At 44.0% G+C, this 22,403-nt stretch overlaps 1 protein-coding gene across 4 annotated transcripts in view; it reads left to right on the plus strand.

The window, feature by feature from the left end:
• LOC124068792 (zinc finger protein 521-like) overlaps positions 1 to 22,403 on the plus strand; it is a 90,034-nt gene that overhangs the window by 11,720 nt on the left and 55,911 nt on the right. For all 4 annotated transcript variants that reach the window (XM_046407276.1, XM_046407278.1, XM_046407274.1 and 1 more), the window contains exon 3: positions 3,000 to 3,200. Coding sequence is in view for 2 of the 4 variants with exons in the window: in XM_046407274.1 (XP_046263230.1) it covers positions 3,000 to 3,200 (201 nt within the window). In the remaining 2 variants the exon portion in view is untranslated. The remainder of the gene's footprint in view (positions 1 to 2,999; positions 3,201 to 22,403) is intronic.

Consider the following 22,403-nt stretch of genomic DNA (forward strand, 5'->3'; position numbering starts at 1 on the left):
TTTCAAAATTCGACTGAGTTCTGGCTTTGCAGGATGGCCAGACATTTACCACTTTGTTGTTGTTGTTGTTGTTATTATATCCTTTGATTATTCCTGTGCATTCATGCTCTTCCTCCTCTCTTCATGGTCAGTGTCTCCACCTGTCTCAGTGTGTGGTCCAGACAGTGGGGGAAGAGTGTAGGCTTCCCTGCTAGGGACCACAGATCCCTGGTGGGCCTAATGGAGCAGAGAAAAGAATATCAATTAAAAGGTTATAAATATTTAAGAGCAGAAATATTCAATAATATAAGGGTGGGGGGTCCAGGGGACTCTTCAAGTCACAAGATGAAAGTTGTGGCATGATAAATGTCACAAGGCACCATAAGAGACAACAGTGTGTACTGTATGATGGATGGACTCGGACTCAGACAGATATTACATGACTCTAAAGATGTCAATCACCATCCACATTTCCTCTTTTTATTAGTACAGTAGTGATGTGCTTTTAGCACCATAAAGATTGAAAATTCACCCTTAAAAATCTTGCAGTCCGATTTTTATTACATTCCCCATATGAATAATTTCTCAGTCCGAACTACATCATCTCACTTCAGGCTGACCTTATCAGGATATGGATCAGCAGTCAATGAAGCTTCCCTGTTGTCTTCACCTTCCATGCCAACATTGTCAAGCTTATTAAGAAAATTAACAAGCGTGTTAGGCATAATGAAAAATTTTCAATATGCCGCATCTTCCCCCCATATTCCACATGTGATTGTCAGGATTTCCAAGCATGCTAGTATTGATCTGCTGTCCAGCCTGTAGAGACTGGTAGAAGAGGATGTCCTGATCTGATGGATTACTGTATGAGGCCCAGAGGCACAGGAACCTCAGTATTGACGTGGCTCTTTAATCCCAGGGTTGGACGTGACCTTGCCGTGTCAAGCCCCCCAACCCAAACCCCCAAATGTGTAGCAGTTTACACTTCCAGCTCCGCCACACAGTGGTGAACCAGAGGTCTCTCAGCTCGACCAAGAGCCCTGACCTTCTGGAAGCTGCAGCCCAAACTTTAAAGCATTAAGCTCTTTGGATTGCAATCTTTGAGTTTCTTTTTTCCTTTGGTTGTTGTCATAAATCTGTTACCCTTGAAACAATGTAAGAATATAAATGTAATATGAACATTGGAATAAAATGCATCCGCATTCTACACTGAGAAATGTATTTTTTAAAATGTCAGTTAAACATAAAATGCTTAAATGTAGCCATCAGTTGTTTTCTCTGACAGGACTGAGCTGTAATATTAGAGAAATTAATGATTCATAAAGGCCGTTGGAAAAAAAAAATCAAATTCTTAACTTTCTCCACAGACACCCTGCAAAAAAAAAAAAAAAAAGACGCGAGGTATACACATTTCAGTGCATATTGTGAATTCTGTGTCTGTGTGTGTGGATGAATCATAAGTCTATATTGTGTGGCTTTTGGCCTCAGTCAGAAGTGTTTCCCCCAGAGCAAGAAAGGCCTGCATCTGTGAGGATTGGGTTGGGATTTTCATTTTCTTGAAACACCTTCTGTTCTGTTCTGCATGGTCCCACTAGGGACCACAGTGCTGATATTTTTAGAGGGCATGTTCCGAGAGCCTGAGTCGCCAAGAGGGAAGGACAATGGAGGGTGTGATGTTACATCAATACTTGGCGCAAGTGGGGGAAAGGAAAAATCCTGGGTGGCCTTGATGAGTTTTGGAACGCCTTTCCTCAAGGAATTACACAGAGCACCCTACAGAAGGAGGACTTAAAATGGCTGCCCATGTGTATATACACCCTGTATGTATGCGGCCACACCTGCATACATCAGTGCCACACATTCCTTTGTCCTTAGGCACTTTTAAATGTGTGCGAGACAAAAAAAAAATGTCTTCCTCCTAACATTCCCCTGTGGAGTTTTAGGACAGGCTGAGGAACGCTTGCATCAGTGGGGCTTAAAATGGCTGCCAGTGAAGTGCAAGGGCTCTTCTCCCCCACAAAGCCTTAACCAGGGTGACATGATTGTTTGATTGTAAGTATGGCTTTTAAATCAGTCTTATTGTGAAGTGTAATAGTCACAGCAGGAGAGAAAGAGGGCCACAGGCCATGCTGCCTTCCTATAAGAAGCCAGATTCGTTTTGCTGTGCTTCTGAGTGAAGATGTTGATGGTTTGCGGTGAGTGAACAATGCAAGGTTTGATTTGCTGTCCGAATATTGGAGCACTTCAGAATAGACAAGTATTTTGAAAGATGAGTCCTAGTCCAGGTTGAAGGTAGTCAGTCGCCCACCCCTGGCACTGCTGCAGCACAAAGCCAACAAGAGACAAAACTGCAGATGGATTGAAGAATATTGATGCGCGCGACCCGCGGCTGCCTGCGAGCAAGGCTGAATAATTTAGGGAAGTGTGTCGTGACGACAGCCTAACACACACCAATCTCAGTTTTGTGTGTCCTACTGTGCTACGCTGCATATATCCTCAATTCTGGCCTAGATGTCTTGATAATATGGCAAAGTCTGTCTCCTTGGATCGACGTTGACTGATGCAATTCAGCACTCACTGGTGGAATTTCATATTTCTTTGGTCGAGCCAAAACTGCAATCCAGGATTTATTAACTACACATATTCCCATCAGTCTAGTTTCATATAGTGAAGTTTTGCTTGGGTGAAGCAGGGCAAACACAACGTAAAACCATTTCTAATAACAGAGGAGTATGTGTGTATGTGTGTGTGTGTGTGTGTTAGATTTGTGCCACCTTGTCTGTCTTTGTGTGCCTGTATATCTCTCACCCTCACCTGCCCAACAGTTCCGTTATGGCATGAGTGGTTGAGTTACAGAGGCCCAAATTGAACCTGCATTTTTATTACAGCTTTTATTATTGTTTTTATTAAATCCAGAGTCTAGAAATCCATTTTATTGTCACCCAGAGGAAGCTGTAGTACCTCACTGTGTGGGTCACCCCTCTGACTATGTGGTGCTGTCATTTCCTGTGGCTCGGCAGATCCAGAGTGCGCCCTCGAGAGGGCGGCGGAGGATGGTGAGACCGGGCGTCTGAGGAAGAGGCTGCTCTCTCCAGAGGAAGGAGAGGAGGGAGAGGAGGAGGACGAGGAGCCTGCGCTGCACAGCTGCGACAGCTGCCGGCAGGTGTTCGAGTCGCTGAGCGATCTCACCGAACACAAGATTAATCAATGCCAGCTGACAGGTAAACAACGTTCAGCCCACCGAGCCTCCCCTCCACTCTGCCACTCAGCTCTTCTCCTACTCCCACTCTCGCTCTATGCCTTCACCAGAGAATATGCCACACTATGTGTGTTAGTACACCGCACCAAGGGGAGCACAACACCAGACTACCACTTTCCTTGGTAGACATCCAATACACAGACCTCACGCACATAGCACATTGTTTATATGCGCTGTACATCAATGTCTACAGACATTACATACAAATAGGCCTCTGTGTGTCCTTATAATAGATCACTGTAGGCTGCAGTATGTGTATTTATATGATGTGCACCGTGTCCTTGCCTGTTCAGTGTAACATTTTATATAGCACTATACTAATTCGAACATTTCACCAGAGTGTAACATGCATCTACAAGGACCCACAGTAACCAGACCACCAACTGGAAACAGATCTTTGCTCCAGGAAAGTCCCTTAGCTGGTCCCAGTGCTAGCTAGCCGCGGTAGTAATACATAGTGGGACTGAAAGAGAAGGATGCCATTGGCATACTGTGTCATTGACCTGTTGATGGATGAATAAGGCTATAAATACCCTGACAAGGTGGCAGACAGAACTAATGATGTGAACTGAAGGTTTCCATGTGCTTCTCCTGGACTTGCTGTCCTCCTTTACACGTCCTGATGGGCCCTCATTGAGAACCAGCATCTGACACACATTTCCCAATGTTTGGGGCACAGACCTTGTCTCTTCTTATCTTGTTCAGAAGCAGAACATGAACAGGCCACAAATGCAACGATCATGTTTTTGATGTAGTACAGAGACTGTTGTTTGTCAAAGCAAATTCAAAGCACTGTTCAGAGGAAGCTAGTGTAGCCTCTGTTCTGTTTACATTCAAGCACAGTTTGATTTCATATTTTGCAACCCACAATCAGCAAACCACAAATTATAGGGTAGCTCTCCCACGAGTTTTACAAAGATTTTCCATTAACTGTAAGACACTCTCCCAAACCAAGTCTTGTGTTTGTTAGTTAGTGTGTGTGTGTGTATATAAGCATGCATATGTGTGTTCTGTCATGCCCCCACTGGTGTTAATTTGAGCAGAACTGCATGGATGTTCATTGTAAGAGTGGCTTTGCACGTGCAAGCACTCTTGTTTACATGCGTGTGTGCCTCTGGCGTGCTCGTGTGTGTAAATTCAAGGTGATGCTCTGTCGACTAAAGGTGTGAAAATCAATGTACTGTTCACTTTCACATTACTGTCATCCAACACTCAGTCACTCATTGGTTTACAGGAAACTAAATACAGAATCTCGCCTCGTTTTTAATGCAACACAAAATTCCGTCCAGCCAACACAGAGTTGTGGTTAGTTTGTAAAATAAAAACACAAGGGGCATTACATAAAAGATAGGGGGGGCTACTTGAATTAAAATGGTCATTTAATCATAAATATTTGGTGGGGTAATATGGTGGAAATATTAATCTTATAAAAGTTGTGTATTTGATTCAGGGGCAGGCCTTTTATGCCCTGCGCCACTGTAATGTGGTCATGACTGACTCAGCCATATTCTTTCTATAATTAAGGCTGGCTTTTATAAATGTCAATCTTACGGACAAATAACTCTTAATTGCTCAATGATGAAAAAAAACACAGTTTGGATAAGAGCCCCCGTGGAAACCAAACAAAAGAATCTAATTGCCATTAGGGTATTGTGATTGTGCAGAAACACTCTATTAGTATTCAAACACAGTGGGGGAAAAGAAACTTCTAGATGGCATACTAAGTACTTTGAATATGTGTGTGTGTGTGTGTGAGTGTGTGTTTGTGTGTGCTTGTGAATTTGCTCGAATATGGGAGGAGATTTCCTATGTGGCATTATGTAGACATCCATGACCAATTAATCTGCCTTACATCAAGTCTCTACTCACAGATGGATCCTTTATTAGAACCATTTTCTAATCAACCACCAGCACCTGCTAAACCCTTCAATTTTACAATTTCAAATGTTTTATTTTTGGTAAACAAATTGCAGAGCTTGACTGGAACCAATCCACATATGGAGATTTACTTGCTGTTCCCTGACAGAGCTCAGCTCTTTTTCTCCCAGCTGATGTCCCACAAGCGTCCACAGTGTATTACCAGAACTAGACATGCCCATATACACCCACTACCTCACCTGTTTATTCTGGGCCTTTTCATATGTTGCATCTACGTTCTACAATAAAATACAAGTTGAACTGAGACAAAAGAGACTAAATAAGGTCCAAACAGATTCTATCTGTGTGTCGACCACGCCCAATAGACAGGCAGAAGGAGAAAGATGTTACATGTCACTGCGATCAATGGTGGCCATTGTCTCCCCCCTGTCTGGCAGAGGTATAACACCTTTCCATGCACTTAAGCCGTGACCACTGCAGTGCGCTAAGGGAGCGCATGGGTATGGATTGCCTCGTGTCCCTGATGCGATCGGTGCTATTGATCGCACTAATGCTGGACTGCGGAGGAAGGCAAGAGTCTGAGAAAGGGAGCGAGCGAGAAGGAGGGAGATGTGTATAGAGAAAGAGAGAGAGAGTGCTGAAGGAATGCGTCCCCAGGGAGCCCGTCTTGGGCTGGGGCAGGGCTTCAGGAATGCTCCCCAGGAGATCCAAGTGAAGGCTAGGGCAGGGCTGGAAGAATGCTCCTCTAGAGAGTTGAGAGTGGAGGCTGGCTGGGGCAGGGCTAGAGGAATGTTCCCCCAGAGCACCCCTTTAACTCTGAAGCAGAAGTGGAGGGGCTCCACGGGGGGAGAGCGCTCCCCCGTCCCCCCTCCGGCTCCAGGATGGCTGCGGATCAGGTTTCCGTGTGGGGATCAGCATCCTGCCGACAGGGCTTTAGGCTGCCCTGGGGAGGAGACAGGAGGCTGAAGGCACTGCTATTCCATAGGCCTTTCCAAAAACACTTCAGAAATGCTTTGTCTCACTGCATTGTCTGTGCAGTTCTTGTATTGTTACTGATCCTTCATGGAGAGAGAGAAACAGTCTCTGTAGTTTGACTTTTGTTCTCAGTTGGCACAAAACATGTTCAAATGCTAGATATGAGATTGCAGCGGCAGGCAAGGAGAGGTGCCTACAGACCAACTCGCCAAAGAAATACATCGCTCCTCAGCTCATTTCAACTTGTGTTTACTAGCTAGCTCACACTGTAAATAAAAATAACACGTCTAGTTCAGAGTTTAATTCAGAAGATTGCATTTTCACAAAGCCTTTCACTGTCACTTCTCCAATTCTGTGTCTCTGAAGGTATTTGAATAAGCCAGCGCACACATGGTCAGACAGCCTGGTGGCCATTCTTTCATTACGGGTCCAGCTCCCTTGAGCAACACCTTTTCTTGTGTCCTTCGATAGAGGAGGGGCATGGCTGCTCCCCTTAGAGAGATCTGTGCCCTGCTATTTTAACCCTCTGTGAGATGACCTTTTTAATAAGTGTCTTTCTCTGTTTTCCTGCCGGCCACTGCGCGAGCAAACAGAGCATGTCTTCTGCTTCCCTCAGATAAAGGAATCAATCAGAGAGGGTGCAACAGAGAGAGAGAGATAACTGGGCCATATATGGATTTATATTATGTAGATTTCCCCTTTCTCCTTCCCTGTAGACATTGCAAAATGCACTCAGCTTCAATAAAATACATTTCAGATTTATGAGAAAAATACAAATGAAATATTAATACTCTGTGAAAAACAATAAGATCCCCCCCACAATGCAGACGATAGTAATATGATAGAAATAGTTTAGACAAATTTCTAATATGAAGTCTCTGTTTGCGATGGCGAACCAGACAAATTTTTTAAGCCCACTGATATGTTTTTCCCCTTCCATACCCAACCACGACATGTTTGTCTGAAGTGTTTGAATTCATTTACATCAAGTCTTTGGGTCAGCAGCATGGAAACATTCAGTAATACCCTCAACTATGAACAGGCTCCTGGCAGTCCATGTTTTCTACTAAGTGTTTCCAACAGGCTCCTATTGGTTGTACTGGTTTTTTTTTTTTTTTTGTTCAACTGACTTTGTGTATTGATCCAACAGCTGCTTTGTGGCTGCCAAGAAGAATGTGCCAAACTGCAAAGACTTTATTTGCTTCAAAAGGCCTCACATAAGAGGAAAGCGACATGAGCAAGACCTGATTAGCCGAACTCTGAGCCACTGCCGTTCATCAGAAATTCTGCTGTGTTTTTTGCCGGGGCGTCTTGCGACATCCTGGTACAAAGAGCAGCACACTGATTACAAGGCTTTGAAAGGAGGAGAGGCGGTCAGGGGAGAATAGCTACTTCTGGCACGACGCAGCCACTGAAAAGAGACCTCATGCTAGAGTGAGCTCTCAGAATTGGGCTTGAGTCTTTCCTGTGTATGTGTTTGTGTGGGGGGCAATATTCTATGTGAGTGTCTATGGGAGAAAGACAAATAGGTAGGGAGAGAAAGAGAGGCAGAGAAAGAAAGAGAGAGAAAGGGAGTATTAAAGTAGATGTTTGACTCCATGGCATAGCATCCCTGTGCGTTTCCTCTCTATGCAACAGTGTCTGTAACGTTAACAGGAGTGTCATTAGGAATTCAAAGCATATGCCCTCGTGAGGACGCCCTCGTTCACTCTCCCTTGTGCTTCACACAGCACACATTATGCACTGTATAAAGTATTTATTGGTCTTTGTCAGAGAAGGGCTGCATTTTCTGCAGAAAAACAATCAAAATAAGAATAGAGGAGACGGCGTTTTATGCTTTGGTTTGTGTGTTCCAGGCAGCAATGACAATGGACAGCACTGCGACTCTCACTATTCACATCCCCCTCCATCTAACACACTCTGTCTCTCATGTATTTGCTTGCTCAATCAGTCATCCGCTTAGGCATGCAAACACACACACACACACACATCCAAACACGTATTAACGCGCGCACCCGCACACATGCTCCCTCGCTTGCAGCACCTGCGTGCTTGCACTTTGCATTTTAGACGACACATAATTCATCGCCCAAGAGACTAGAAACATGCTGTGACTTCATCCAGTTGACCTCTTTCTTAAGTAGGTAGCCACAATAACAGGGATGACATGTGGACGAAACAGAGATAATCTCTTGTACTCACCAAGATCTACACGTACTGTGTGAAAACACTATATCAACGACCCTGTTGTCATTTCCCCCTCCACTATGTAGCATCCCTTTGAAACTACTGACTTCAGTCGTGTGACAAAGACCTGGCCAAGGAGCGGTTGTCTCAGTTTCTCTTGCTCTCTTCATCCCTCCCTGGCCCTGGCTCTGCCTGCTCTTTGTTCACTCTCTTCCTCAGCCTGCAAGTCTTTTTCAGCGGCACAAGCAGAAGAATGGCACATTAAATCTTAATAGGACTGCGTCTGGCCGTGTTGAATTGCAGAGCGTGTTAAGCCGGCGCTTTCCTCCCCCTTGGCACACGCTCGTGGAAGTGGAAAACAATTGAATAAAAGAAACCGCTCCCTCCCTCTGTAACACAAGTGACTTCGGCTGCCCTGCTGAAGCTATGAGACTGAACTGACTCCGGCTCACAAATGGCATAAGCCCTTACTGAAAAACTGTAACGTAAATGACATTAGTCCTTGCATACAGTGGAATGTAGACACAGAAATCACCTGGCCACCCACAATGTATCTGTTACATGTACCCATCTCAGTGACAGTTGGAAAATACAGCCACAAAACCCATTACTTATGGGGTATTCTTCAAAAAAATCTGGCTGAGGAAGGGAGTAGGGGAGAGACAAGTTAAATTTATTAAGGCATTGGCATGACAGAGAAAGAAAGGAGAAGTTTAGAGGCAAAGGGGTTAGAAAACAATGAAGAAGTGGATAGACAGGGACAGTCAAGGCAGGGGAGTCAATCTTAGCAGGAGCAGCCATGTGAGTCCAGGCCTGCTTTGTAAGGCAGTCAGAGGTGGTAATTAGCCAGTGATGAGTTGACTGGTTGTGTGTCCAGTGCACGGCACTGCTGGGTGGGGCTGTGGGAGGTAGATAAGGCCAGCAGTGGGCTTATCTCTGAGAAGGACAGGCACCAGGCCTGCCAGGCAAATCCACCCACAGCCCAACCGCATTTTATTAACAACATCATTAATGCTAGGCAGGTTATGTGCGGTGGCTCGGAAGAGAGACAGGAAAAAGTAAAAAAACAAATAAAGTCTCAATTCCTGCTTGGTCGGTCAGTCTAAAGTACATAGGCACCGGTTGACGTGTTTTGAAAGCAAGGAGCTTGTGGAGATGTTTACCAGGTAGGCAGCCAACGGAAGGGCACGGAGAGCGAGCTTGGATCTTACCTCTGGGTTTTGCTCACTATCCTTTGGGTCCCCAGAATTCAAATGATTTTCTTTTTTCTCTTTCAAACGTGGGACTGCTCACCAGAATAATGATGAAGCAGATACAGAGAAACATCGCAAAGAAAAGGCAAAATGTGTTTTAAAAACTTTATGGACATTCTGTGCTGGGTTTTTAATACATGTTTTCTGTGAAATGTTAAGTGGTTTCTCTTCTTTCAATCTGTATGGTGCAATCAAATGTCCAAGGTTTTGCTTTGTTTGTACCTTTTTAATTTATAGAATACAGAGTTAGTTATAAAATACGATATTGTGCAAAAATGCAAAAACCTTAACAAGTTTATATATATATATACGTTTGCTTGCAGTAATCTGATTTCCTTTGATCAAGTGGTGGATGTGATGTGTGGCAAATGAGTGTTCGCTCACTCTGGTTTGATTTTATAAACAACTGTTACAATGTGTGTAGTAACATGAACAAACACTTGGTTTGTAATTAAGACTTTGTATTAGCATATGAAATGCCAAAGAGCTTTTCAGTGTCACATTTCCCTTTGATAATTTACACAAGGTGTCGGCAGGATGTAACATGACTTTGAGACAAAGAAAAGTTCAACCAATCAACATGTACCTCATTCACAAACACCTAAAATAAACATCTACAGGCTTTTGAATCATGTTAATACTCCCTGATGGAAAGGTCATAGAATTTTGCTTATGCCTGCGTGGAAATGTACTGCACATTGATCCCCACAGGGCTTTTTCCTTAGATGGTTTTTGCCAAATTCACCAGTAATGGGAGGAAAGGAAGGAGGGAGATGGAGGGCGGTGGAAAGAGTGACCAGTCCGACAGGTTTATGTCTCCCAGCAGGCTGAGCTCTGTGGAGCGGGCCCACAGGAAGGAGTGGAGCCAGCTGTGACGGCATCCTGCTAGCCACTGTGGTTTAGGAACTTTGGGGCTACACTATCACCGACTCAACATTTCCCCCTCTCCTCTACCCCTCCCAGGGGTTGTTTTTGTTGGCCAGGGGGTAGTGTTTGGGTGGGGGCTGCTATAGGGCTCTGTGGAACAGCCACTCCTACACTTCAGGATATGGGGAGTACAGCCACCCACAAGGACAGGGATTCTCAAATATCATGTGAAGTAACACATTTGTTCCTTAGTGCTAATTGCCATTTTCGGACTAGAAGGTGGGTTCATAAATTTAGTTTTATGGGCAGGATGGGTGTCGTTTCAGGCCTCCAAGGCCACCAGCTGGACTATGCTTCGGCAGAGGGAACATTGTGTATCGGTGCAGAATGTAATGGTTTGACAGTCATGCTGTCAGGTAATACAGAGTTGTCCTCTTATTGTTAAGAGCAGTGGACAGTTGGGGGGTCCAACACAGCTGAGAATGTAAAGGTCATCTAATCTATTCCACCTCCAACCTGCCTGGCTGATCGATCATCCTAGAGGAGTCAATCGATTTGATCAGAGAGCCTCTCCTATGAGATGGCCTCCCAATGAGATTCTGTGGAAGGCTGCAGAGCGTGCCAGCTTGGTACATGTCTCTGTGATAAACCAAGACATTAAAATCCCTGATTAAATAGTAATTCACCACCTGTGGTAGCCATTCTCTAAATAAGCCACAGATTTAAGACAGCAAAGAACATGTTACTGTTACCATCACTTCATTTTGTTATCAGACTCATTCTATATGCATCGCATGTGCACTAAAATCAGATCAACACAATCCTGCAGGACTGACTGACAGTCAAGAGAGATTGGGCTGTAGTAAACAGAGTGGTAATCTCTATATTAGGATATTATGTGCCCCCAGTCAAAGCATGATGCATCTTTCTCATCATGAACTTGGTTTGTAGAACATACCCCACAAACAAAGTCAACAGACAAAACCATCGTGTGATTGGATTTTAATCCAATTGCATTATTATTCAGGCCTCCCATTGGCCATTCATTACTCTCACATGGAGCCTGTGTGGGTTGTTATCACCCAATCAGGCTCAAGACTGTATTCTGGAGAGCATGCTTTCGTTTGCATCCTTTAAACCCTATGAGCCTTCCCTCTCTCCGGGCCCGCCAACGGAATACCTAATTCCAAAGTAAACTGATTGCTCTCTCCAACAAGATTACGCTGTGATGATGTTAGCCAAATGAGACTGCTATTCGGATGCAACCAGGGCAGGCGAGGATGCTTACCGCAAGATGACTGATCAGCATGTTAAGAGAAACGAGGTTGGAGAAAAAAAGGAGGAGAAAACTAGGGATAGAAATCGAAAGAGTGTGAGAGAGTTGTGCGCGTGGGGGTAAGCAGAAATGTAATTTGCTTCTCACCTCAGGCGACTGGGCTCTGAGGCCAGTAAATATGCAAACAAGCTGAGCCTGGCCATCAATATGAAGACCCTAGATGATTACTAATCTCCACCACAGAAGTAGATTGAGGGCTGTTCAGCAGTGCCATGCAACATGAGGAAAAAAAGAAGGTTAGAGTCTAAACTGCATCTCCATATTAGCCCCCCACATTATGTGCAACTCAAGAATTATGAGTATATTTGACCTTCTATTTGAGATGATATATACTTTTTATGATGCATACAAATTAGCAGCAGAGCGCTGTCAAAAACAGCGTGTCTTAAACTTATGCTGAAAATATTTTAAAAGGATACATTAGTCTTAAAGGTTTAGTGTGTAGGATTTAGTGACATGTACTGGTGTAGCTGCAGTTGCAACCGCCTGAACATCGCTGATCTCACCATCCTCTTTTCTGTGGCAAGTGATTGGTTTGTCAGCTCTGGGCTACTGTAGATACACGAGCGTACAACATGGCGAACCCACTCCCTCTAAGGTTACGAAAACATGATGGTGAGTTTCATTTGATTATACACTAATGAAAACATAATTAAGAATATTATATTCCATTTCTGCCTGTTAATTCCCCTAAATCATACTGAAAATAAAATTCAAAAACTAATACCTTAACTTCTCAGTAACTTTGAACTTTGTTCTCGACTCAACCCCCCCCGTCTTTTCATAATGGAGAACTCCTTGTCTGATATGAGCTCTTAGACGTGAGGCACAGTAGTTTACCAGCCCATTGTCATTCCCCATCCGTAATCCGGGATAAAAAAACCTATGGGACACGGACCAGGCTGGAGTCATTAGGTGTGTGCGTGGCTTACCCAGACAGCCAGATAAACCAGATGCCTCGGGATGGCCAGGGGTCATCTCTCTGTGAGAACACGTTGTTGATGTCCTTGTTTCTCTCTACCTCGTCTTCACCCGCACTCCTTCTCTCGACCCGCTTCATCATTCCTTCTCTTGCTTTCTTTTCCTCCCTTGATTGTTCTGCACCGTCATCTCAAACACAGAGGTCCGTGTTGGAGCTTAGCAGTCGAAGAACCTGTCAGCTAAAGGGAAGGAGGAAAGACAGACAGGGGAGTTGTCTGTGGCCCTAGGTTGAATGCCTGAGGGTGTACTACGTGTGGAGGATAGTTAGTGCAGAAGGACGCACCGCAGTCTGCAGGTGAATCCTCTCATTTTGAAAGACTTAATGCATTTGAATCATCACCTCTAGGGGGGAGTGTTATGACTTTCTGTTACAGAAAGAACCTTGATATAAAATGCAGCAAGAGTTGTCTTTTTTATTTTTTTATTTCTAAATTCAGCAGGAGGGCCATGTAAGAGGAATATATATTCTAAGAATGTCTTCCCAGTCCTAAATATAATTGACTATTCCTTGTATTTTAGAGTGTGTTTCCAGCATTGAGCTTTACCCTCTGCAGTGAGCGCACAAGGCTTGAGGATGTTTACCTGGCATGGTGCCTGTTGTAGCTGCCCTCCTGTTGAGGAAAAGCAGGTCAGGCTATAGCTTTGTGTTTGTTTGTTTGTTTGTTTGTTTGTGCATGTGTGCATTTTTGTAGGTGTATAGGAATTAGCTTGTGTATGAGCTTGTGTGTGTGTGTGTGTGTGTGTGTAAAGGGGGGATCATTAGCATGGCAAGAGGAAGAGAGTACATTACATTCAGCTAGGAAAAAACAGGATATATCTCCAATGTAAGCATTTATTTTTCAGTATAGGATGGGTGGGTATGGGGGTGGTGGCGGGTGGGTAACTGGACTCTCAGCCCAACTGAACCATCCATCTGCTCAGCCATCAATCTTCCCCTCTCTATCTCACTGTTCATTTACTCATCCAGCCATTTATCCTTTCTTGCCCGTGGCCAAAGGGCCATGTCTCTTTGTGGCCCTGATAATCTCGACCAATTTCCTCTGCAATTTATTTCCCAGCCAACCACCCACCTGGTCAAGCAGCATCAGGCTTCTCAAGGTAGAGCCACTCATCCCAGCAAGCGCCTTTCCACCAATCAGATCCTGTTTTTTTGCCTCCTCAGGCCTCAGATCTTTTGTCTTTTATGTTTGAAACTTTCAGTTCTGGAGTAATGCAAGTTTTCCTCCACTGCAAAAAAGAAAAGAGGAAACCGTACTCAGCTGCCTTTGTTTACCTCTAATGTCCTAACCCTTCCGTTTCTGTATTTTCTATTATCATCTTCCATTTCTATCTGTAGCTTTCTCTGCTGCCTCCCCTCTTTCTCTCTCTCTCTCTCTCTCCCTCCCACCATCCTGTCATGGCTCCTCAGTATTCTGCTGCTGTCTTGTGTGGAGTGATTTTGCCCAGACACGTCTGGCTCTGGGTAAAGTGCGGTCCCCAGAGAGCACGCTCCGCAGCCCCCAGGTCGCCGGCACCATGAATACATTATGATCCCCATTTCCATCCTGTTGCCACGGCAGCACTTTTGGAGCCGCAGGGCGATTAAGACGTGTGCTGTCGATACCTTGATAGGAGCAAAAGTTGCATCTGGAAGCTGGCCTTTGATCAGATTTCATCCTCCTGACTACTATTGGTGGTTTCAGTGCAGGAACACAAAGAGATCTTTTAGCTTTTTTTATTGGTTTGACAGACTCACCTGCTGTACATAAGCATACCATGCATCCTCAAGCTCTTTTTCCCACCTCTCTGCTTTATCTCCGTCTTTCCTGCCTGAAACCATTTCCCTCCCTTATTCTCACTTCCGTTGCTCCTCCCCATCACCGCAGTTCAGCTAAGGCAGCATTATACGCAGTCTCTCTCTGCTCTCTGATATTCTGCTTTCCTCACAAAGGAAGCAACTCCCTTACCTTTTATTGTTTCCTTTTTTTCTTTGGGGGATGATGTATAAAACATGGTGCCTCAGGTAGAGGATGTTGGGTAGGAAGCCATGTCCCCCTAAATGGCCAGTCGTGTGCATGCGCCTAACACTTCACTGAGCAATCTGTCAACATGTCAGCAACACATGTTTTGTAAAAAGCCTCTGGTGGGAGCCAGGGGAAAAAAGGCACTCCTGCCAGACCAGAGAGGAAATGCTTTTTTCTCCTCTATGCAGTGGATTTTCTATTGCTGGTGCTAAGTCCCACGGGCCCCCCCAACACCACCCTTCCCTCCCCCACACATACACCCGTTGTCTGCACTTCAGAAATTTGAACTGGGGACCCTCGAGGGGGTTTACTGGGAGGGTGGGGGTAGGCTGGGAGGGAGGGGCTCCCTCTTTTTCAGAGCGTATGAAATTGTGAAGGTATATTGTGGCAGGTCCCCAAGCGGTCTTTTCTAATACCTGAGTTTCTGGCGAAGCTGGAAATTACCAGCGGCTCCCCCGAGGGACGGCTTTATCCACACCAGGAAGGAGAGCAGAACTCAGTGGGGAGGTTACTTAATGCATGGCTGAAATAAAAGAATTTCTGAGAGACAGAGGCTGAAAAGCTAGCTTTTTCTCTTTTTAAACCTCCCCTCACTCCCTTTCCCTCTCCTTCTCTCTTTTCCTCCCCCAGTAGTATAGTTTACTACTCTCTGCCTTCTCTTGAAGGGTTCTAGTTTAATAAACTTTCAGAGGATCCTGCTGCTGCAGACAGCTAGACAAATACCCTTGTGTGTTCTCTTTTGTCGGAGATACAGCTTTTTGTTATGTTCTTGCAAATTTGATTTCTCCCTCTGTCTTTCGTTTCTCTGCCGCCCTCTGTCTCTCTCCCTTTCTGCATTTGTCTTCATCTCCCTCGTCCTGCTCTTGCTTTCTGTCTCCCTCCTCGGTACACACACGCACGCACGCACACATATACACACCAAGTCAAACTCTGTCTCTTGTGGTTGAGTTTATTGTTTGGTCTGTCTCTTCGTTCTCCCCCTCTGTGCTCCCTTTTGTTTTCTGTATGTTTTGTTGTATTGTGCAGAGAGGCTGAGATGCAGATAGAATGCAGACAGTTTGCCCTGGGTGAAGAGTGCGCACAAGCACCCTTGGTATCTCTTTAACAAAACACATTCATCTATTTACACATGACCAAATGTATAAACTATCTACATTTTAAGCGTAGAGAATAATGTCTTTCATGTTTTGTAGTTTACACATCCCTCTGTATGACCTTATTTTCCACATAATGATTGCCAGGTTGCCCTTTTCCTTGGTAATCAGCACCTGTATTTAATGTCTATGGATCATTAATTTTGCCTTGTTCATAACCTAAGAAAAACAACATAAAAATCTCACTCGAAGTATGAAATACCTCTCTCTCTCTCTCTCTCTCTCTCTCTCTCTGTGTGTGTGTGTGTGTGTGTGTGTGTGTTTCTTTCTCCCTCTTTCTTTCTCCCCCTCTACTGTTGGTAAATAATTCAACCTTTTCCCCGTAACAAGTGCTGGCCTTAATAGGGAGCTGTACCTGTAGTTGGGATAAACAAGGCAGTCGGCCTCACCAGTGAAACAGAGGGATTTGGGCTTCATGAGGGCAGAGGAATAAGTCGTTTCCTTCTGAAAGGCAGAGTAGGCTGGCTGACATTAATTAAACCCTATAGGATAAAGGTTATCTGAGGCCTAGCAAAGCAGAGACCGTGCGTGCGGGATGTTACGTCTGCCGAATCCTAATCAAGACTTCTTATTAAAGCGACATGTGTGAGCTCAGGCATGTATAATATGTGTGATATGTTTGTAATGTTACGTTCCAAACTCTATGCACCTCAGAAATCTTTAAATATAAAGGTGTGGCAACTTTTCATCCAATAGAAGAAAGGTGCCGCCCACCTTCAGTTATAGATGCAAATTATTTGTTTTGTTGTTTATTTGACAATATAAAATAACTTTAAGTGTCATCAATATGTAGTAAATAGTAAACTACATCGTTCTCAGAATGCATGGACATCTAGCTACCACCTCTGCTTCAGTTTCAGTTTTGTACACATTCCTAAAAATAAAGACAGCAACTAGCTGGAGATTTCCATGTTTAGACAACACTGTGTTGCCCACCATGCTCCGTGTTGGGAGCTGAACTACCTCAACAGAGATCCCATGGTGCACCTGTGACTGAGTCACCTGACCCGAGCTTCAGCGAGGTTCTCGGGTGCTGTGGCTCATGTTTTACAAATTACCCAGGGGGTCGTGCACAAACTCTGTGCCCATATTTCCTCCCTGCTGTATTCATAGTGCGTGGGATTATATTCCCCAACTCCAACTCCTCCTTCGGACAATAAACAGCTGCAGAGATGACAGTCACCTCACTAACCCAAGAATGCCAAGGAAAATACAAATTAAGGAAGGGAGAATACACTAACCTATTGGCTTCATCTGTTTATGCTGGGTTTAGGCTGGTTAAAGAAAAAACAAACAAACATAAAAATAAAAAACCCAGCACGGATATTGTTACCAGGCGGGTAGGGCTCTATGTGTAGTGTGTGTGTCATCAGGCCTCCAATCGTAATCTTAGAACATCTCTTTCTCTCACTCTCTTCCTGACTCGTCAACTTATTTACATGCCAAATGTAATTAAAGGTCACCTTACTGGTAATTTTCTCTTGATATTTAAAGTAGCCAAGTAGAAGAGGCACTGGAGGGGTGACAAGGGTTTTATTACCATCTCATTGTATTCCATTTCTACATTAGTGGTACAGCAACACTAGTCCTTTCACAGTAACAGTATAATAGTAATGTCTTCTCCTTTCATATACAGATAAAGGCTGATGTCCTCTCGTCTACAACAGCCCAATGAAAAGTAATTAGCTGATATGAATGGTGCTGTCAGAGATAACTGATATTGGGGGACTATTACATTCACTCTCTCTAATGATGATCCTTGAAATGGGTTCATTGCAGTAAGCTGCATATTCAGATAGACGTGAGATTAGCACATATATGAAGGAAAACCCCTCATTATTACAGGAGAGTTGCATATTCCCAGGTATTACCGCACCTTTAAGAAACGGTCACTATATCAGTAAAAACGATTTATTATACTGCAGACTTTTATTTTTTATTAACACATCTCATCGCTAATATTTGGTTTATTCACTTAATATTGTCAAGCAGATTCCAAATGTGCTGAAGTTTACTTGTGTTGCATTGGATGATAATTTATATTGGGGTGTTTGTTGGCAGTCATGCTTAGTTTGTCTCCTGAGAAAAACATAAATAGCCTTCCAGGTGGTGGTGTGTAACTAAGTAAATGGTTGCTAAGCCAAGGAGTGCTGGGCCTATATAAATAGGTAGCAGAGAACAGTGTAGTGTCCATTGAGGAGTGAGAGGTGAGCATTCAAGGGTAAGATGAACCTCCATAATCTCTTTTAGGGATTTTTCTTTTGTGACCCTGAAAGTTTTTTCACTGAGTATGTCAGCATGCAAACTTTTTGCAAAACAATCCAAGGGAAACTTTTTTTCCAGCTGATAAATAGATAAACAGGAATAAATCAATGTGAAGTGATGAATGAATAAGTAAAATGCCCTGTAGTCATTTGTCTGGATGTATTCAGGCCTCATATTCCAGCCCTGTTCTGCAAATGAAGATGAGGGTGAGGGCAGTGAAGGAACGCCTTCATTCTGCAAGGCGTGTGCATGTGTCAGTGTGTGTTTTCTCAATACTTACTCGTATTAAGATATGATGATGAGCTGCCTGGATACCAGCAGAAAACAATACAAGGGGAAACAAAGCAAACCCCTAAATCTGTCTGCCATTTGCGCTCACATACTGTACACACATGTCGTGAGTATTCTGGCACAGTTTCTGGGCCAGGGAAGTGCTGGTCTGGGGCCTGGCCCATTCTCCAGAGACAACCCCCCCCCACCTCCCACTCCTTGCCTCCTCCCTCTCCGCCCCCCTTCCCCCTTCCTGTGCAGTCTGTGGACACAGTCTGAGGCGACAAGGTTGCACAACAGCTCGCAAAACCTCCACTTTACAAACATGATCATAAAAAACACAGCCTGCTATTAGAAATCGGTTTAAGAAGAAAAAATAATTAGGAGGACTGTGATAATTGTGTCAAGGGGGAAATAGATCAGACGAATTATGTGAAGAACCAGAAAATCTTGCCGTGGCTTTGTTACTTTGCTGTTGGTTCATTTCAACATTGATCCACCCTTCCATCTGTCATCCTTTTTCTGTGCTCCTTCTTCAACTCTCCATTTCTTTCTCTCTTTCTTGGATTCAAGAGTGAAGGAGCCTTCTGGCTTTAACAGAGAGGGGATGAAGATGTTTATTCATCTGGAGGGTATTAGAGCCATGATTAAGGAGAGGAGGGAGTAGTAAGGCTGATGCGACGTCTGCAGCGCTCGTTCATGGTCCGCCTGCGGGATTCTGGCCAACATGAGGAAAACAAGAAACGAAGAAGAATGAAAAAACTTGTAGTGAAATTGGATTCTCTGGGGAAAGGACAGAAGTTTAAATTTTAGACTTCTCGCTTGCTCTCTCATTCCCAGTCTCACTCCTTGTCCTCACAGCTAAGCTAATTATTAATGAATGCGGTTTCTGTTGAACCTTGGAGAGGTGTCAGCGCTGCAGTCACTGAGGGTTAAGAAATCTTGACATTTAAGACAGGGATGCATGAAAATACATCGTCTTGCTTGAGTTGATGCTTGTTTTCTTCCCCTCCCTCTCTCCTCTCAGAGATGCATGTTTTCTTCTCCCTCTTGGGCTGTCTCCAGTTGTTTTACCACTGACAAGCCGGGGTGGCGTTGAGGAGATATCAAATAGAGCCACAGTGTATTAATCAGGGGAACTGAAGGTCATGGGTCAAGAGGCAGGGTCAGAATTTTCAGATAAATGCTAATGCTAAAGCTAACACACACACACACACAAGTCCGGGGTTGTGTGTCCATATGTATATGATTTTCATTGTCCTCTGCAGGAAGAAAAAAAAAGAGGTGTTGAAATAAAATGCTTAAATTGGACATTTCGCAGACTGACTGCCCTTTTTCAGAATATTCCCCCCTTACTGTAACATAGACCCCAGTGTCTGAAGTTATCCTTAAAAAGTGAAACAATTTTCAGTTTTCGTCCAGCCCCAGTTTTATGGCTCATTATGAGGTAGTTTGATTAAAAAGAATTAGACCCTGTTTTCCAACTTCAGTGTGTGCTGTGCTTGGTTTTAGGTAATGGATAGCGCCTCTTGAAACTTGCAGAGCAAACCCTATTTTAATGAAGCAACCATACAGTAACTCAGCATATTTCTGTACGCACAACAATTTTTTGTTCTCCAAGACGATCACATAAATCAAATTTCTGTGAGTAACTAAGAGTGGGGATAAAATGAAAGAGCAACCAAGTAAACCTGTAAACAGTATAGTACAGTACAACGCTGCAGCACCTTTCACAGTGGCACGCTGACTGACTGGCTAGCCGACTGTCCACTGGGTCCTGCGCCTGGTCTGCCGCAGTGTTGAGGGAACAGGACACACACACACACGTGCACACACACTCTCACACACACACACAGGCTCCCCTGCCTATTGAAGCCCAGCCCAGCCCAGTCCCGCCTGGCCCAGCTCTCCCTTAGAGCCAGTGCAGTGAGGCAGGCGGTGAAGGGGCATGCTGGGGGACAGATTGTCATCCTCCTTTCTCCCCCCGGGAGGCTCACTGTGGCTGCTGGTCCAGCCAAGACCTGGGGAACAGCCTCCTTCCTGTTTGTGCTGCAGTTTACCTGAAGTGGTCAACTGTCCTTCCTCTCCACACCACCAGCCACTCTGTTCTACAGGAGATGACACCACCGCTCTCACACACACAGACAGCTCCACCCTCATCCTAAACACAGCTCTGATCATCTAGCATTGCAGCACCACATCACTTTAAAGCTAAATGTGACTGAATTTGAATAAATAGTGTTCAATATACTGACCACTGAATGCATTATGATTTACCAAAATCTAGAAGATAGCATCTGTGAAATTGTACGTTTAATTCTAATGTAAAAAAAACACCATGTCAGGTGTCATAGAAATAATGACGCCTGCTGTGAAATTCATTTTGGTTCTAGTGTTATTCACTTTTAATAAATAAAACACTTAAACTCAAGTACAATTCAACTGAAGCAATAAAAAAACAAAATTAGCCTGTGAGCCCACCCACTGCAAACTGAACAGTAACCTATAAAGGACACCAAACTCACAGTTCTTGAATAATGGTGTAATTAAGTCCCTTTTCTTGTTCTCTCCTTAATCTTTTTTCTCTTATGAAAAAAAAACTAACACTCACAGGAAAATGCACTACAGACAGCAATCTGTATCAATATAATGATCGACCTCAACCTGAATGACCTCCCTGCAAATTTTATCGTGACCGTGTTTATTTTAATGCTTTGTTCAAATGAAATACCAGTTAACAGTAAAATATGTGATTAACAGAATGTTTAAAGGCCTGCTCATCCATATCAGGCCTTCATATGAAGTGTTTCTGCATTTTGATGACCTTAGTGACCTCATTGTAACAGTATGCAGTTGTTAAAGAATAGAATAGACTTTTTTTTTGTCATTCAAAACTATACACCAGACAGTGTGCATTGGAAGGAGGATATGAAATGTGTAAGTCATCTCTGGCATGCTTTCAGAGTTCAAACCTTGTGGTTATGGATTGTTACATGATGCTAATTTTCTCAGGCAAAAAAAATGAGGCACAATGCGCAAACGTTCATTTTCGAGGCCTGACACTATTTTAGGAAACATTATTGATTATCATCATTGGTGTATGTTTTGTTTGTCAGTGGAAAGACATCATTGTAGAATGCGCTCATCTCAGCGATAAGTAATGGAATTCCACTTTTCATTGTGGCTGGCTATCACAGAAGGAAAAAGCCTAGTAAAGGATGACTGGCCGCCCTACTTTTCCTCCTCTGGTCTTCCATTTGTCTAACTTTCCTGGGACGCCACTGGGACACTGTGATTTCTGGGACAGTGACCAAGTGCTCCTGTCTGAGCTGGGGGACGTGGGTAATGTGGACAAAGTAGTTGACAGTTTGCCGCTTCCCCATGGTTGAGAGACAGAGCCATGAGGGCCGGAATAATGGACACCCAGACCACAGAGTCAGGACAGCGCTTGATGTTCCAGCTCTTTGTGTCAGGCCCTGTGTGATAAAATCCCCACTGACTGCAGTTTGGGGAGGGAGGTGTGTGCATATCTCCTCCAAGTGTGTGTGGGTGTGAAAATGTGTTGTGTACTTGTAGTTAGGTCAGAGTATCTCGTGGCTACGGCACTGATGAAACCCCCGGAAGTGAATCTTTATTTCATCTGCTGTTTTTCCACCTCATTCAGTAAAAAGATAGCATATCCTTGTTCGCTGCTACTCCAGTCTTCTCACACAACCCCTCCTTCTCATCCTGTAGCATAGTGGATTTGATTGATCTGTAGCAAGGGGGAGCAGGGACCTGACATTTCTCAGTGATGTGTAAAAAACATATTGTGTTTGCTAAGAAAAAAATGAGGAAGAGAGAAAGACAGGCTGGGTATAAACACACACACACAGACACACACATACATAGATAGACAATACTATATTAGGTTGAGTATCTAAGGGTAAATACCAGATTCTTTAAATCCTTCCACTTGTGCTTATTTGTGTGTTAATCAGCTGCGTGGCATAAAAA

Source organism: Scatophagus argus, chromosome 13, assembly GCF_020382885.2.
Source record: "Scatophagus argus isolate fScaArg1 chromosome 13, fScaArg1.pri, whole genome shotgun sequence".
Classification (NCBI taxonomy): Eukaryota; Metazoa; Chordata; class Actinopteri; family Scatophagidae; genus Scatophagus; species Scatophagus argus.